Source organism: Sceloporus undulatus, chromosome 1 (assembly GCF_019175285.1).
Source record: "Sceloporus undulatus isolate JIND9_A2432 ecotype Alabama chromosome 1, SceUnd_v1.1, whole genome shotgun sequence".
NCBI lineage: Eukaryota > Metazoa > Chordata > Lepidosauria > Squamata > Phrynosomatidae > Sceloporus > Sceloporus undulatus.
This window is the reverse complement of record NC_056522.1, coordinates 216,044,360-216,063,650: the sequence shown is the minus strand read 5'-3', so window position 1 is coordinate 216,063,650 and position 19,291 is coordinate 216,044,360. Positions and strand designations below refer to the sequence as shown.

The window sequence follows — 19,291 nt, the reverse complement described above, 5'->3', positions numbered from 1 at the left end:
CAGTCATCCCTTCATGGCTGCAGGGGACCTTTGCAGATAACAAAAAACATGGGACCTCAAGTCCTGTTGTTTCCTATGGTGGTATGGTCCCAGGCATGCACATTCATTAAAAACATCCAAATCTGTGGATGGCAAGTCCGCAGATAAGAAGAGTCCACTTTACTGGAACATCAAACACTACATCTACTCAATTCACTTGAAACATTAACCACAGAATGACTGACAAGTTTAAACCCTCAGTAACCCAAGTGAATGCTAGAATTCCCTCTCAAAGTGAAATATACTGTATCCCTGGTATCCATGTTTGAGGAGATATCTTGTCAACTACAACTCATTTTGTTAGTTCTTCCGAACACCATGACACAATGGAGATTCATTGACCTTTTCCCAACACATCTTGATGATCTGAGTTGTACCTGGTAGTAAATGATAGTGAAAAGGTTTCTAAAGGGACTATATTAGGCAGAATGCTCATTTTTCATTAGCTCACAGATGTCCTTATCAACATCGGTTGGTACTCACAAAAGCCAATGGTGAAAATAAATAGCATTGGGGCAGGCTTGTACTCGCCATAAATTCACTGGTAGCATGCAAAACAAATTTGGGCAGGTAACCCCCCCCACACACACACACAAAATCTCAAGAAATTAGCTTCGTCTCATTCTGTATTTGGGTATCAACTTTTCCCTTTCACATTTCATCACTACTAAACAAACTAACCAGCTCCATGTAATTAAATACATTATTACTATTTATTATCATATACAGTGGGCCCTTGGTATTTGCTGGGATTTGGTTCCAGGACCCTCCACAGATACCAAAATTAATAGATGCTCAGGTTTCATCATATACAATGACATAATAAAATGATATACAATAGGTCCTCCCCTTACGCGGGGATACGTTCCGGATCCCTCCGCATAAGGGGAAATCAATGTATGCTGGTGCCCCATAGGAAGTAATGGGGCTCGCGCCCACGGTGTTCACCAGCGCATGTGCACCATGGCCGCATGCCCCATTAGTTCTTTCAGGGCGCACGATGGGCTCTTCCAGCGTAGCTTTCAGCGTATGCTGAAAGCCGCATATGGTGCACGCGCATAAAACATGGGCACGCTGTACCTTATATAAAATGACAAAATTAAGATTTGCTTTTTGGAATTTATATATACAGTGGACCCTTGTTATACACTGGGGTTTGGTTCCAAGATCCCCCGTGTATAACAAAATCTGTGTATGCTCAAGTCCCATTAGATATAATGACATAGCAAAATGGTGTCCCTTAGAAAAAATGGAAAATCAAGGTTTGATATTTGAAATGTATACTTTTTTTGAACATTTTCAAACCGTGGACGCTTGAATCTGTGTATAAAAAAATCCATGTATAAGAAGGGCCGACTGTATATTGTTTCAATATCTTCAATCTGTGGATGATTGAATCTGAATAAAATTATACAGTAGCATGAGTTCCTCTCCCCTATATTCCAGCCTCTTTACTGCAGCTATGTGAATCTTTCCAGAAAGATTTAATAGTAACCTACTTCTTTTAAAGCACTGGAGTACTGCAGTGCTCAGAGTAGCAATGGTCTGCATTCACATATTGGGTTACAGTCGAGGTGGATGGCACAAAAGCCATGCCTAAATACCCGAAAGGCCACAGATCCCACCCACAAAAAAAAAGTTTTTCCTATCCAAGTCAAATGTGTTGATTTACCAAAGTGTCTGTGGCCTTTGATCTACTACTGGGGATTTGTGTATATTAAAAATTATTTATTTCTTGGAAGCTAAGCATGATCAGCCTTGGTTAGTACTTGGATGAGAAACTGCCAATGACTATCAGGTACTGTAGGAGATTCAGAGGAAGCAAATGCCAAAACCACCACCACAGATTGCTTCCTTAAGAAAACCCTATGAAGTTGGTGGGGCTGTCATAAATTGTGGGGTGCAATTTTAGTTTTCCAGGGTGTTAACCCTATTAAAGGAAACAAAAATATACAGGTTTGAAAGTTGAACGTTTAGAGTTCATACACATCCTTTTAAAAGTTAAGCAAGTTTTTTCCCCCTAAAATTTTTAGAATGTAGACTTCTGGTCACTTTTGATTTCCCAGGAAAGGGTAATGAACAGTAGGATCCATTGAAGCACAAAATTAGGTCCCAGATCCTCCGAAGGTGCCCACACCTGGTTTATAGTAAATGGGACAATGTTTATTTATTTATTTATTTAATTTATATCTCACCTTTCTCTCAGCATGGGAGGTAAGATGGTGCATAGCACAGATTAAAACAAAGTACAGCTAAAAAAAACTATGATGATAAAAAGGTTTTAAAACTTTAAACAAACAATCCTATTAAAAGATGACTAATTTAAAGTATTATGAAATCACTTTTAAAAAACATAAGAATAAAGGTACAGCATGCACACACTCACATACAGACACACAAACACACACACTTTAAACAAGCCTTCTGCACAGCCAGCCAATTCCCCAAACCTTTTACAAATTAAAAAATGTCTTTACTTGTTTATTGGGTTTTGTGTTCAAGAAGTACTACAGGAATTGGTTAGTAGCTCTCTGACACTCTAGCATGGCGGCGGGGGGATTTGAAGGAACAGTGGAGAAGGAAAGACATCCTCCCCACTCAAAATTCCCCTCCTTGGATGAAGACTTGGCCAGGAACAATGTTCTTAGAGGGTTGGGGCGCAATTACTAACCACTGCTCTGTTAATCATATGACAACAAGAATTACTGATCACATATTTAACAAGAATTACTGATCACATAGTTAACAAGGATTCCAAGAAACCTACCAGAAACTCCTGGTGGTGTTTTAATGAACTTTCCATTAAAATGAGCAATCACTGCTTCACATTTTTCTGTTGATTCCATTCTGCATAAAAAGATTTTAAAAAAGTATTACTAATTTGCACATATTTTTGTGGTCTGTGATTGTGATCACGGATGAAACTGTGCCAAATCAGAGGCTTGGCACTACATAAAGAAGCCTAAGCTGTCCAGATTCCATCCGTTTTACACACTTGAATGAGTGAATGACTATCAATGCTCACAGAATGGAAAACCAAGATTTCCCAGTTTCAGCATTAATTAGGAGTAGGCAAAAAAATAAATGTTGATGGGCTACAAATCCCATAAGCCTTAGTTATCATAGCCAATAGTGAGTAATATTAGGAGTTGCAGTCTAATAACTCTGGTATGGACAGTACAGAGCTCTAGGTTAGCACTGTCTGAATTTGCACAAAGTAGCTTTCACCTACACCTCAGTTTCTCTAGCACATCTGTATGGGAAGTTTTCATGCCTTTTGCAGGGTCATCTTTTTCTCCCTGTTCTTCACTGCAGTGTTTTCAAGCCTACTGGTTCTCCTACAAGCCTTGTACCTTTTTGTGTGTGAGAGAGAAGAGGCAGGTCATCTTAATCATAATTTTACAAATGTTATGCTTGCTAAATCAGTTTTTGTTAAGTCAGACCAGTAACTTATTTATCTATTCTCTTACAACAAAATGTCAGCATTCAAATATTATGAAAATGTGTGAAAACATACATCCAAACACAAACTTCTACTCTGTAGTCTCATTAGATCTTGATAAAACCTCCCTCCAAATTAAAGGTAATGATTTCTAGATATAATCTCTCCTTTTCATTCAGATTAACAGGATTCATACATAACTACCAACTTAATTCAACTTCATATATTACTTCTCTATGTACTGTATATAACAATACTGAATTATTTCAATATGGAGAGGCACTAAATCAAATATAATATTCAACTAATATAAGTACACAAACAATAAGGAAACAAGGGGCAAGTACAGACCACCCCTTTCAGGGTGGTCTGTAGGTGCCCATTTTTGGTCCGCAGCGTTGCCATAGCAACCAAACTGTGCGGCAACGCTACGGACCAAAAAAGGGGATGTTGTAAAGGCTGTCTCTTCCTGTGCACGACATATGGGCACTGCGCCGCCCACGTGTCAGGCACACGCCCACACATCATGCCTCCTGTGCGGGTGGGGCGGTGCTGTAATGGCCCCGCCCATATGTCATAGGGCTAGGCAGTGTCTGTTTGGTGTGTGCTGCCAAGCCCTACTACGCTGAATTATTGTGTAGTACAGTATAGTATAGTCCTGGTGGTCTGTACTGGGCCAAGATTAGGCTGTTATTAAAACTGATGGAACAATTATATAGTGGGCCCTATGCGTAGGGAGGTCCGGAACAGATCCCCCACGTATACTGAGGACCTACTGTAGTATAACATTGGTGAATATTCCAAGATGATCAATATGTAAATATTGCCCTATTTTTTAACGGTAAAGCAGCAATGACATTTATTCTGATTCTCAGTATGGCAAAGATAGGCGAGAGAGCCCTTTCCTATTTAGAAGACAATGCCTCCCTCTTCTTCATTTACAGCACTGCTGCTCACGCTTGGTCTTCCAGATGCTTTGGTCTTCAACTGCCAGAATCACCACTCAGTATGGCCAACCATCCATAATTCTAGGAGCTGAAGTCCAAAACTTTTAGAGGACCAGAGTCTGATAATTTGTGATTTAGAAAAAGCAACGCATTGACTACAACAGGTTTAGTCAACTTCCACAATACTGGTGCCAGTACTGCCTTCTCCCACAACCTTGATGGGCCACATACACACCCTGACTGCCTCAAATCATTTTAAATATAAATTCACTAGACATCTTTGTCCTGTTTTAGGCCCCCAAACTAACTTTTTATAGAAAAGGGAAATGACAGAATGGTCCTGTCCAGTCAAAGTGTTTCTGGAGGGCATATACCATGTTGTGGGGTATAAAATTGCATTTAAATGGCAAATCATGCCTCCCATGAGGGTTTGATGATGGGGTGCAACTTGCTATCTGGGGGACAATCCCTCCCCCCCGGGTTTCAGGTGACTTGGAGCTCTGGGCTCTGGTGGTGTAGGGGAATTACTGCCTGTGGACTGCAATTTGCTCACTCCTGCTTTATTATCACACCTACATTTAAAAAAGCACTTCTGTCTTTTATATTCATCTCTTCAATGATAATGGTGGGTGATCTGACATCAGTATTTATAGTTACCATAAATCACTGTCCTAATACTAATATAATACTAATAAATGTGTACTACATATACTTGAACTTTTGGTAGACCAGTTAATTAAGCAAGTATATTTTGGTCAAATTATCAACTTCAGCATCTATGTTTTATGTTTCTTTCTATAGCAAGATTGGCTATATTTTATATAGCTAAGAGTTTTTTCTTCAATTCTTCAATTGATTAGAACCAACAATACTATGCATGAAACACATTTTAAGAAATAAATGAAGAGCAGCTCTCGTATTACCTTGCAAAGCCAACGCCACGACTTGTGCCATTGGAATCCCGAAGTATTCTTGTAGATATAACCTGTCCAAATGGTTTCAGCATATTTTCAAGCTCTTGCTCATCCATTGAAAGTGGCAAATTGGAAATATATAAATTTGTTGGATCCTGCTCTTGTTGCTGGAAAGCAATCAAAATTTTTCCCATTAGTTCTCTAAAGAGTGATGGACATTTTAAAAATACAATACAATCCATGACCAGAAGCTTCCAGAATAAAGTGGTTCCAACAACTGTCTGGGCTGCAACCAATAAATCTTTAATTCTGAAGTAGTTGAACAGTAGACTCTCAGACTTCATTGGGAGATCAATGGAAGTCCTCCAGAGAAATGGCTCCGGCATAAGCATTATGATTACATCTATTCAGTACAAATAGCATCACCTCATGAAGCTCTTCCTATCTCTGACAATGTAGGTCACGACCACCTCTACAGTGACATTCAAAGAGGAACAACTAAATAAAAAGCCAAGTATTTACTGAACCTTGGAAGAAATCAAAGATGGAAGGACATGCTGCTTCCACCTCCACTCCCCTGCTGCCCATTTTCCTCCTCCCAAACTCTTCCAATCACAACCATTTAAGCTGATTCCCACAGAAGTCCAAGGTAGAATGTTGCCAGATATCATCTCACACCTACATTTGACCTAGGAAACCATCTTTATGGAAGCATGCACATGTGTTTGCACATGCTGAAACCCATGCCTTTGATTAAAATATTATGGTGTGTCGGTAGAATACACTTCCTAGCTATGGTTTCCATCACTGCCAATCCTCCCACGGATTTTGCTTGGGGAAATTGTATACAGGAGGGGAATCCAGCAATTGGAAGGGAACCTCTAGATCAGTGGTTTTCAAATGTTGGTCCTCCAGACATTTTGGACTTTGGCTTTCAGAATTCCTGATTGTTGGCCAAACTGGATAGGGCTTTTGGGAGTTGAAGTTGAAAACACCTGGAGGACCAATGCTTGGCAAACAGTGCTTTAGTTTGAAACCTGTTCATAAATCTTCTGCTTGTATTTTCCTACTCTTTCCCCCCTTTTCTATTCCTTTCTTTCCTTAAGAGCTCAAAATATTACAAACAGAATGGCACCCACACGGAGCTGTTTTTCAAGAAAGACTAAGAAAATGTTCCTTCCACTTGCAGAAACTCCTAGTGCCTGATTCTGGGGAAAACCCCTTTCTCTCAGCAACCTGTGCCACCGCTTGTCCCATCCAGCAAGGTTTCCCAGCCCTTGGGGAACATTATGGGTGGGGCTGGGGGAGGAGTGGGTAGGGAAGAGCCTTCATCAGCCCTCTTCTATGAAGTTTCTTCTGGATCCCATCCTATAAAGATGTGACCCATGAACCTACATGTGAAATCAGAATGGCACATCTATAACAGCATATAAATAATAATAATATTAATAATACGTTTTATTTATATTTCCCGCTTCTCCCAAGATCGAAGCGGGATTCCAACAGAGTATAAAACAGAGAATAGTATAAACACTTAAAATTTACAATTTAAAATGTAATCACCATAATATAATAATAATTTGTTGAAACAATCTATAAAAACATTATCAATCTAGCAACATACGATATCAATCATAACATATTTTGGGCTTGAGTTAATTTCTGTAATATATACTTTATAACGAATTGGAAGGGTATGCCAATTGAAAACGGTAGGTTTTTAGCATCTTCGTAAAAATTTCTAATGTAGGGATACACCGTATCTCCTCTGGGAGATTATTCCAATATGAAGGGGCCATGACCGAAAAAGATCTTTGGTGGGTAGATTTTAATATTACTCTGGGGAGCTCTAGTAAAAGCTTCCCTGTAGTTCTAAGAGTGCGGGGCGGATTGTGTAGGGAGAGGCGTTCCTTCAGATAACTTGGCCCCAAGCCATGTAGGGCTTTAAAGGTAATGACCAACACTTTGTATTGGGCCCAGAAGCTAATTGGCAGCCAGTAGAGAGATTTTAATACTGGCGTTATGTGATCTTGCCTTGAAGATCCGGCGACCTCTCTCAGGCATTCCAGAAGGATACCATGGTCGATGGTATCGAAGGCCGCTGAGATGTCCAAAAGCCCCAACAAGGTCACACTACCCCCGTCAATGCCCAGACAAAGATCATCGACTAAGGCGACCATGGCAGTCTCAACTCCGTATCCCGCTCTGAAGCCAGTTTGAAATGGGTCTAGATAATCATTACTAAATATGAAGTCAGACCCCTGAGACATAGGAGATGCATGTGTCTTTCCTCAGAGAAAAGACAACGAAACTAAGCAGAGCTTCCAAAACTAGTCAGATTTGCTATGTTTTGGCCCAGCAAATTGTTTTTGGTCCTGCTAAGGAGAAAAGCAGCAGCAGCTGCTGCTGCACTTTTAGGTGCTTAGCAACATAATAAGACATTTGCTACTGTTCTAGGCTTTTCACTTCAGAAAAGAAAAGGTACTGAAAGCTGAAAGCTTCACAATCTGCTGAACTCAATTTGTTTGTCCTCAAGCATAACAAAACTAGGCTGAATTAAGCTAATTCTCTTACCTATGTACACATGCTATCTTTCCTTAGGCATTTGAGGAATTAAGTATCTAATAAGCATAAAGCTATGTTCAGCATTTGTTAAGAAATGAGAGCTACAAGCATCCACTGGAGCAGAAAAAGTAGTGACTGGAGGTCCTACGTGGTGTAAAACTCCCAGTCATCATCTGAAACTAATTAACAAAAACTCTCTCTGTGTGGAACTGTTCCTAACACGCAAAGGAGGGGAGAGGAACCAAACAACTTGGCAGCATGATGAGACATCTGTTTTCTCTTGCTCTGCAAAGGGTCACAGGCACAGCTAACAGACTGCTATCCAAAAACATGTGACTGGGATTGCTGACAGTATGGAAGATCCACTGGCAAAAGAGATTCAATTCTGGTTTGCTTGGCTTCTTACAGGAACCATGATATGTACCACTGAAGGAGTTGCACCTACTTTTAAAGTATAATTTTGCTGCTTTAAGTGTAGAAATATCCATTCTTGCTCTGACTTCAGTACATTTTGACAGGATCAAACTATGTACATATATCAAAATCTAGTCAAGAAGAAAAAAATAGTAAAAAAACTACATTAGCTAGCTAGTTAATTATCTAGTTTTCTCTCTCTCTAGAACAGTATGGATGTTGTTTTTATTCACTGGTAACATTTTGAAGGTAATGTCAGTTATGTTGAACTGCTCTTAGTCATATTAAAGGCAAGGCTAATTGTTTAATCATGTGGTTCTTGTCTTCATACACATCCTGTCTCTTTTAAAACAAAACTACTTGAAGCATAAAGTTGGCACAACTGTGTTCCAAGACTGCTTAGAATACAGCGTTCAGTCCTGTAAACACAATTGCTACAATGAGAAGAGCTCATTTACTTTTTATGAATAAATTTCAGCATGTTGTGCAGTACTTTGGAATCTGATATTTCCAAAATCTTTAAAAAAAAAAAAGCTTCCATTTCTTTGGGTTGGGCTTCAGTCCTACATTAACCATATTAGATCTATGAAAAGCAACAGATGCACAAAATGGTCAAAAGGAGCCAAGGCTTCTACCATAATTGCTTTTTTATGTATAAATTCATATGTTTAAATGACTTTCAGTCACCTGGGTATATCGCCCAGACCATTCAGGTCTGCGGACAGTGTGCAAGTCTATGGACCTTATAAAATAAGGCAGTTACCGCACTGGAATCGTGGCCCAAATGCTTCAGAAGTGCAGAGGTGGGATTGCCAGTTGAGTGTCACTGAAACACGTCCCACTCTTCTCCCATCAACGAATCATTCGTGGAGCAGCCATTTCTATAATAACAGGATCTTCCGTTATGCAAAAAAAAAAAAAAAAAAAAAAGGCTGTTCCACAAACACTTTGACAATGGAAGAACAACAAAATGCTTCAATGATGCTTGAGAAGCACAACCGGTGATCCCACCTCCGCATTTCTGAAGTGTTTGGGCCACGATTCCAGAGTGGTAAGTGCCTTGTTCTTGTAGTTACAGAAATGAGAATACTGGCAATTATGAGTTCTACACTGGTGTGTGTGTGTGTGTGTGTGTGTGTTAGCACCCATATTAAGTTTTCCTTTGATGATGATGTTGTTTTCCTTCAAGTGGTTTCCAACGTGGTGACCCCACCACAGGGTTTCTGGGGCTAAGAGTGTGTGGCTTGCCCAGGGTCATCCAGTGAGTTTTCATGGCAAGCAGGGAATCGAACCCTGGTTTGCAGAGTCAGTACTCAAATCGCTACACCATGCTGGCTCTCAGTGTTACTGCTGATAGATAAAGAATATTTTGAGGACTTTTCCTGATCCACAAATGGTTTATGAAATAATGTGACTGCTGTTATGTTGCCACTGTCACTGTTAAACCACTTCTGGGTTTAATTGATTTTGTTGTTGTTGTTTTTTACCTGTAAATGCTATGAATACTTCTTTCTTACAGAGAAAGGAAAAAATGAATATATAAATAAAGACAGCAGATAGTCATGATCCCTTGATAATTAAAAAAAGATTAACAGGGATTAGGACAGATTTGCTTAACAAGCTATACCTTAAGAATGCATCTGTACTGGCAGCAGTGAAGCAATATCCCTACCTGAGGGAACCATAATATGCATTTCTACTCGCCTCTTCAAGAAATTGGAAAGTAGGAGAGGAAATGTGGTGGCAGGCACTTCCTATCACCTTAATTTATCTATGTGCATTTTTATCCTGATTTTCAAAAGGCCCCTGGCAAGCTGTAGAATGAAAAAACAAAACAAAAACAAACGAAGCTGGAGAAATAAATGATGAAAACAGAATACAGGAAAAACGGGATGTGGAAAGTTTTTTCCTGTCTCCATCCCAAGATGATTAGAAGGTCATCTCTCTTGGTGTTGTGCAAAGTAAGGCATGGCGGGAAGTCTGAAGGAACACTTATGCCTGTGTTTAGGAACTTTGCTGCTCTGGTTTTTGAAAACACAGTATTAGGTAGTAGGGCAAACCTAAAATCACCTCTCCCACACTATGCTACAATTCTCCAATATTTCAAAATGGTTGAAAGGCTGGTCCACTTATTAATATAGCAACAGAGATGTTTCCAGATGGATGCCTCCCCATACTGCTGTTCAAAAAATACTGTGAAGCTGTTTTGCCTTTCCCTTCTTAATGGATTTTCTGTGGTAAGAAAGAAGATGGAAGACATGGTGGAAAAACACAGGAGGGTTACAAATGGAAGGTGACATCATCTGAATCCTGCATAAAAATTCAGTGAACGAGGGAGGGCACGTACATAATAGAAGGCTTGCCTGGAAGCATTTCTCATTATTTACTTCCTTCTTTTCTGAAGAACACAAACTAAGAGTAGTGGAAAAGGGAGAAAATCTAATGACAGATGTGAAAGGAAGCACATGTCTGATGCTGCCACACACACCATTTTTTCACCCAACAAAGGCAAAAATGCACCACTTAAAATTAGAAGATCCTTTGATAAGAGGAAATTAGGCTCAAACAACACACCCCATGTAGTATATGTTACATTAAAGTCTAATATACTTTCCCACACCTTTATGTCACAGGTTGCAATGGTATGTCTTGAAGCACTTACAGTTGGGAGAATTGGCCAAAACTAACAAACTGAGTTCTGACAAGGATAAATTTAAGGCAATAGTTTGACAGTGTGAAACAAAATGCATAAGCACAGGATGGGTGTCACTTGACAGCAGTAAATGTAAAAAGGATCTAAGTCTTAGTAGTTTGTGCAATTAACAAAAAGCCAATGAAATTCTAGGCTGCATTAACAGGACTATAGTGTTCAGAACAAGGGAAATAACATGATGAAAATGCATGAAGCAAACCGCACTAAAACTAGGGTATGGGACACACTGGTGCAATTATGATCAAACTGTTCCTGAGCTTTGACTCAGTGCTGACCATCAAAATACTGCAAAGAAGTCTCAGCTTCATAGTGCTTCCCACAAGATCTCTCAGTCCAATTTTATTATGAAATGTTGAGTCCTGCCTCCTGAAAGAGTCTTATAAAAAGAAAAACTGGTGCACCATTCATACTGCTCTTAGATCTATATGTGTACAGAAAAGAGACAGTCTTTACTTCCTGATTACAACGGCATTCAAACAAGACAAGAAGCATAGCTGAAAGGAGCCTTTATTTGTTGCCAGACCGGGGTACAACAACATAGTTGAGCAATCTGAAACAGAGTTTCTTTTCAGTTCACAAGAATGGAGACATTCCTAAATGCCATGTGCAAAAAAAGGCCAGTCCTTTGTATCAAGACATTTTTGGAGCTTTAAGAAAACAATGCAGTGAAACCTATTAGAAGCTCTAGATTCAGAATGTATATTGTGTCTACATCCTGTAGGAGGCATTTGCTAAGGACTGATCAGCCTCAGGAATGGTTAGTCTTCATCTTGAATACTGAAATTACTTGGTTTGCCTCAAATGAAAGGAAATTTTGTTCAGTGCTCTCTGTAACAATTAAGTTCTGTGTCCTTCCTTTTTTAATCATTGTGTTTGTATTTGTATTCTACTTTTGCTGTTATAATGAACTTAAAAAACAACAAGAAGCTCTAGATCTATGAAGTTTACATTGTGGAGGGTGCCACACTAAAATGGAGAGCTAATTGTGATTTTCAAAAAAGTAGCTTCATTTAATCTAGTTAGCTTTTTCATGGGCACACAGAAGAAATATAACTATTTAGACCCCTTTTGAATAGAATATTACATTCAATTTGTGGAGGAAGGTCCAAGGGTGTGGCAGATCGGCCAACAATATACACTTGGAAATACATTCTGCTAGGAAGCATGAGTTTATGCAACAGTGCATGGAGGATAGGTATGTTAGTGGCTACTAGTTATTAGTACTGTATAGAATGCCTCCAGTGTCAGAGGAAGCATGTCTCTGAATACCAGTTTCTAAGGTACATACACAGAGTGCTTTTGTGCTGATGTCATGCTTGAGGGCTTCTCCTAAGAATCTAGCTGCTCACTGCTGCAGAACTAGTACTCTGTGTAAGATGAAATTTCAGCAGTAAGGCTCTTCTTTTTTCCTTACACTCTAAAAGCCAAGAAGCTTTTCACAGCAAATACTCTTAATGGAAAATGTCCGGCACCATAACTAACATGTTGTATAAATGTATGTTTTTCCAAATAAGACTAGACTATAGGAAGCAACATGGAACATAGTAACCCAAGAGAATAAAGGAACCCAAGGAACTGAAGCTGCTATGGTTCCATAAGTAAGGCAGCGCCATACAATCTGAACCCTGTATCTGTAGGAGACATTCCCAAACTTACCATGGATAGTGAGAACCATGGATAATGGAGAACATAATATTATTACTGGAAGCTGACTACAGAGTCGCACTGGAGGACTTCCAGGTGCTTAGAGGGACCTTTTCCGCCCAGACACAGGTAAGTGAAACCATGATTGCTGATCCTGTGGATAGGGGGTTGGACTGTATATGTAAGCAGCAATATCAAAACTAAATGGTCTATAAAACCATTCACGGGTGTTTTCCAAGAAGGAAATTATGCTATACCTCATGATATCATTGGTCAAGAGAAAAGATTAATAATTTTAATGAAACGGATGGGGTCACCATAAATCAACAGGCAATTTAAAGGCACATACATGTACACACCCCCATCAATCCAGATGCTAGCATAATCTGATGTAAACAAACTAGAAGCCAGTTGTTCATACCTGAGGCACAAAAACAAAACAAAACAAAAAACCCAAACTATAAAAACTTAATCCAATCAAAAATCCACCAAACAGTGATACCTTTATTGGCCAACCAAAATCTACAATAAACAGGTTGCAAGCTTTCGAAGCTTCACTGTCTTCTTCATCCAGCAAGATGTTTGTTTGCATTTGCTAAATGGCCAACATGGCTACCACTGGATGTTTTCATAAAAACTTAAGATAGTACACAAATCATATTTCCAAACCTACCAACCTTCTTTCCGTCTTTTCTTTTTTGTGTAAAAAAGTTGACTGTAAAGTCTTACCATTTTGTCTACTGTAATCATGGCCATATTAGTTCACTTGTTTATTCGTATCCCAGTCAGCATATTCACAAAGTGAGAACATTGTTTTCATAAGCAAAGTATTTGTCCATCATTACTCAACCAAAACATAATAATAATAATAATAATAATAATAATAATAATAATAATAATAATAATAATAATAATAATACTGTAATACCAGAATTAGATTCTATTGCCTAGCTGGATTATTGCATTAACCCAGTATCCCATGAAACAATATGAAAAGCCCCAGTCTCAGTGGAATATCTCAAATCCTCACTACATCAACCTCACTGCTCTAAAACATATACAGTACAGTACTGATTTAGGGATGAAATGCATTGGGGCCATCTTGCACAGTCCAGGAAGAGACAGAACTACTTTGCCATTTAGCTATTGTAACAACCCAGGAAGAGAGGTGCATTTTACCATACAACATCTACTACTAAATATTTTGGAAAGTTTTCAAGGACTTCTGACATACTCTTACATTTATTACAGTAAGAAAGGCCTAATTCCCACTAAAATAGCCTTGTGTCTTGTCAATACCATAGAGACTGCAGATGGGAGCTCATATGACTGAATACAAAATACAAAAGATCGTCCATAGATTAGCAAACTATATGACAGGATGGAATTGCTTTTCAGATTTATATAGTGGTATATAATGTCAACTTTAGTCTGGAAGGAAACTTATTTCTTGATTTGAAAGCATATATGCTTTTATATTAAAGAAAACACATCCCTGCTCTTCACTGCATTCACATCTAAAGTCACATGGTAGTGGGGCTGATCATAACTGGAGACAAGTGTGCAATATTTATATGGATTTTTTTGTTTCGTGTCACATACATAGATATTAAATATTATGACACTCAAAGAATGACCATAATCAAATGAAGACATCTCATTTAACTCCACTAAGATCAAGTGCTTATGCATGTGATAAAATGTGCATTAAGTAATAAACATATGGTTTTCATTTTGTTTTCCTGGAACTTATCCAAGGACATTTGAGGTTATAGCTCCACTGTTCCCCAGCTGAGAAAGTAGGAAAAAAGTATCAGCTGAAAGAAAACATCCTGGCTTACACAATACTCAGGAACAACAGGGTTGATAGAAAAGAAGGGCTGAATGATATTTAGGACATTCCTAAAAATACAAAAAACAAACAAAAAACCTCTCATGATTAAATACTTGAATATGCTTATTGTATTTCAACTCACATATTAGGTTTTCAAACCAGGAAGGATAAATTTTAAAGAACAGCTGCAGTGTATGCCTAAGATGTGACCACTTTATCAACAGCAGATTCAATATAAAAGGACTCTAACAAAGCAGAATATTCATTACTTTACCACCATTCATTAATCAGATCAGAATCTGACATAAAAGCCTTAAGGAACTTTGCCAGTTGCATGCTTCAAACTAACAGCTATGCCAAGGCTGAAATCTTACTCAAAGGTGAGCACAGCAGACCTGATTTGGATCTGGACCCTAGCCTTGGGCCAGAGGGAACTGACCATTCAGACACCCCGTCTGAAATTTGCATAGGGGAAAAGGCTTCCATTGAAGTAAGCCAAAGCTTTCTCTGTCTTTCCCTCCCCTCCTCTCTCTATATGCATGCAACTTTTTTGTGTACAGGGGCAGGGAGGGGGTTGATTTGGATTAAAACACCACAGTTTGGAGAAGAGTAAATAGCTTCCCTCTATATGCTAGACCTCCTCAGGCAAGGCTATGTGCAGTGATGTAGATGTTATTAAAGATAACATGACACTTGGGCCACACTTTACAAGTATTTGTATGGTTCAGCCATTTTCCTACCTGTTTCATTATACGTGCTGTAGACTAATCATGCAGGGTTCCTTGATGCTGCTGGTATGCTATTTCCAGCGTTACTAGTATCCTAGCTAGAGTTAATGGAAGTTGTAGTCTGGCAGCATTTGGACAGAGAGGTTACTAAAATGAGTACCCAGCTTGTTGGGGGCAATTAGCTTACAGTTGTAAACCGCTTAGAGACTGCTTAGTTCGGTATGAAGCAGTATAGAAATGAAGCTGCTATTCTATATTGAACTTACCTTTGCCATCTGTGCTTGTACTCCAGTGGCCTTGAGAGCAGAGACTGCTTTTTGAGCTGCTGCTGGACTGTCAAAGTCTACAAAACCATAACCTGAAATTCAAAACAAGGATCATTTGTTGGTTAAGAAAACATTTTCACTTTAGATTCTACCAGTTTCCAACAATGGGAGTGTTGGCATATTATAACATATTGATATTTCATTTTATCCTTGCAAACATCCCATATTTTTTTTTAAACCCACACACATCAGTAAGAGGAAATTTTGGTTTACGCAATACACTACAGAAAATTTTGTGGCTAAGCAGAGATTTGAAGCTGTCCCTGCTGTTCTAGCTGTCTTTAAAAATAAGGTTTATTGTGCATATCTAAGAAATTTGTTTTACATGCATAAATGCAAAAATGAAATTATCTGTATTATAAATAATCATGTGACTGTTAAGCTTATTCCAACTTGAATATTATAGCTAATAGAGGAAAGGACAGATGAGTAAGAGTCACCAGCTCACTTTTTACATGTGGCTGATATGCAATTCAGGGCTGTTTATCTCCCTCCATCACCTTTTTTTTCTGCATTGGCTTTGGCACTTTGAACCTAGTACAGTATAGTTTTTTGTGGGTTATTCGGGCTATGTGACCATGTTCTGGAAGAGTTTATTCCTGACGTTTCGCCTGCATGAAGAACCCACAAAAAACTATGGATGCCGGCCATGAAGGCCTACAACTTCACACTAGTACAGTATCTTTAAAGCAGTTTTCTGTTACATTCAGGGAGGAGAGGAGGAGGAGGAGGCCAGTCCACACTTAACATAGTTTCCATTCTAATTTAGGAAGCCAACATTAAACCACAATTCCCCATTCTGCATGTAAGTAGGAAACTGAAGGAAAAGATAAAGTGCCAGAGTCAGCATTGGAAGGAGGTGGTATGAAGGGAAGTGTGAGAGCTTGACATCTACTTTTGGCTTAATAAAACACTTCTTTCTTTTTGTAAAAAGCCAAGAATATCATACTTAAACCAATCCCTGAGTGCTGTGGATTCATACATGCCAGAACCTCCACACCAATTTTTTAAAAAGTGAGAAAGTGGTTCATGACTGACTGACTTATCACAGAATACCAAGTACTATTACATTATTGTTAAAGCAGAGGCCACTGCTTTAGATCTGTTGTGTGCATTTCAGTAACTTCTGACTTATGGTGACTCTAAGACACACCTGTCACAGAGGTTCCTTAGCAAGATTTGTTCAGAATGGGTTTGTCCTTGTCTTCTTTTCTCTGGGGCTGAGAAAGCATGACTTATCCAAGGTCACTCATTGGGTTTCCATGTCTGAGCAGAGATGTGAACCCTGATCTCCTGGAGTCCTAATTCAACACTCAAACCACTACACCACCCTGGCTTTTGCTTTAAACTGGTAAAAAGGTAAATTTAACAATGTCTGACAAAACACTGCACTAAATAGAGTCTGCACACATTTTCTCAGCTTCCAGAAAGGATTTTTTAAAGTTGAATTCACAACTTTACTCACCCACTAGTAAATAAATGTTAGCTTAATTTTAAAATAGTTATTAAATATCATATACTGCTAACAAACAAGAGAGATTAAATGACTGTTTGGATTTACTTTGTTTACTGCATTTACCAGAATATCTTATAATTTACGTAGTGCTATGTATAAAGCTACTACTTGAAGCCTTCATTTATATTTGCATATGCTCTTTATTTTTACATCCACTGAATACACAATAGACATTCATCCATAAATGGGGATATCTCATCATGAGAATGCCTCAAAGTTACTTGTTTTTATATTCCTGGATATCCTGATATGCGCCAGGCAGAAAACCCCACTTATCTGGACATGTCTTGTGTTTCCATCCACTTTTACATGATGACAGAATGTGGGTTTGGGCTGCAGACAACCATCACAAATATAATAAATGTGACTTCAGAAATCTCGATGAAATGTATCAGCAAAGAGATTGTATCAGGGAATGTGTACATATCAATCAAAGACTGAGCTCAGGTATCAACCTTTTTTCCCCTCCAGGACCATTAAAATGTTGCTGTGTGTGTCTGTGTGTGTGCGCACACGTGCACACACATGCAACCTATTTAAAAGATAAATTGGCATCCTAGAAACTTCCAGGAGAGGAAATTCATTTTGCCTGCCCAACTCTCTTTTTCTGGCCAGAAAAAGGACAGTCCAGGTTGACCAGAGGGGTTGAGGACCACAAAAAATGCTAGGGATTGGCACATGCAGCTCTGGCATTCTACTTTGCCCACCTCTGCCCTACTTTGCAATCAGTCCTACTACCCTTATGGGTATAACTAGTGGGAACAGAGGAGGGGGGATTCTCAATGGTTGTTCCCAGGTTCTACAACTCTCTTCTTAGAGTGATTAGTCTGCCTGGCACCCTTCCTGCTATCTGTCTGCAACTGAGTGAGGAATTTTTGTTTCAGCAGGCCTTCTTTGATGGTCTCAGGGGGAAACGGCCATTCAGAATATGCTGCAGTATTATTCACCTCCTCCCCTTTAACCATTTTAATTATATTTTTTATTTTTTTGTATGACATGAATGTTAAAGTTTTATCTGTCTGATTTAAGAACCAACATGGCATAGTGGTTTCAGTCTTGGACTACAACTCTGGAGACCAGGGTTCATTTCCCAGTTTGGCCATGAAACCCATTGGGTGACTTTGGGCCTCAAGGGAAGGCAATGGAAAGCTTCCTCTGAACAAATCTGGTCAAGAAACCTCCATGATAGGTTACTTTAGGGTCACCATAAGTCAGAAACAACTTGAAGGCACACAATACACAAACATCTGTTTTAGTCTTTGTAAGTTGCCTTGAGTCTCAGACTGGGATATAAATAACTGTAATCATAATAATCAGCTTTGTAACTTTCAACATGCCTTTATTGGTTATTTAAATATAGAGGGTTTAGCCTATTCTGAGAAAATGTTTACAGGTTAGGAGGGCAAAAATGTGGTATAGCCACCAATAACATTGGTTTTGTGAAGTAATATTTTCCAAATAAATTTAAATCAAGTTGGGATCATCCCTGCATGGCAGGGGGTTGGACTGGATGGCCCTTGCGGTCTCTTCCAGCTCTATGATTCTATCATTCTAGACTGTTTATTCAAAATCAAAAACATGATCCACTTTACATATGTTATATGTTGCATTAGTTTTATTACAATACTTGTACTTATTTTATTATTTTTAGGTACATTTCCATAACTTTTGAAAGCACTTAAAGCTGTCAATCTGCTGTCCATTGTGAACGATATATGATCTGATCTGCATAGATGCATCTGTGCACACTCAGACTAACATCTTAGGAATGGGCACCTACTATTGTATCCAGGCATGACAGCTTTTATCCAGAGTTGCATGGAGTAGAATTGTGTAAACAGGATGATCCTGGAAGCAAAAGTGGGAGGAGAGTTTCACCAATTCCTCATATGCCCTCCAGTGCTTTGTCCCTGAAAGTCTGTTCAGGAAGGTGGTGGGCCTCCAGAACAATACATGAGCTGGGCACAACAGCTGCAATAGTTGTTCCACCCACTTCCCCAGGGAAACTATAGTCGGTTCTCTATATCCACGAATTTATTATCCACAGACCCAAGTATCCACAAATTGAAAATATTTCAAAAAATATAAATCCAAAAAGTAAACCTTGATTTTGCCATTTTGTTTTTGCAAAGGACTAGCACCAAGTTGCAAAACTGGCCGTTCTATAATTTGAGCAATGCAGAGATAAGTAGTGTGTGTGTGTGTGTGT

General features: G+C 38.9%; 1 protein-coding gene across 4 annotated transcripts in view; it reads right to left on the bottom strand.

Annotated features, from left to right (window-relative positions):
* RBMS1 (RNA binding motif single stranded interacting protein 1) overlaps window positions 1-19,291 on the bottom strand; it is a 186,620-nt gene that overhangs the window by 32,383 nt on the left and 134,946 nt on the right. For all 4 annotated transcript variants that reach the window (XM_042459747.1, XM_042459831.1, XM_042459664.1 and 1 more), the window contains exons 4-6: window positions 15,507-15,598; window positions 5,352-5,509; window positions 2,807-2,886 (exon numbers count right to left, since the gene is read on the bottom strand). In XM_042459747.1, the coding sequence (XP_042315681.1) occupies window positions 2,807-2,886; window positions 5,352-5,509; window positions 15,507-15,598 (330 nt within the window). The remainder of the gene's footprint in view (window positions 1-2,806; window positions 2,887-5,351; window positions 5,510-15,506; window positions 15,599-19,291) is intronic.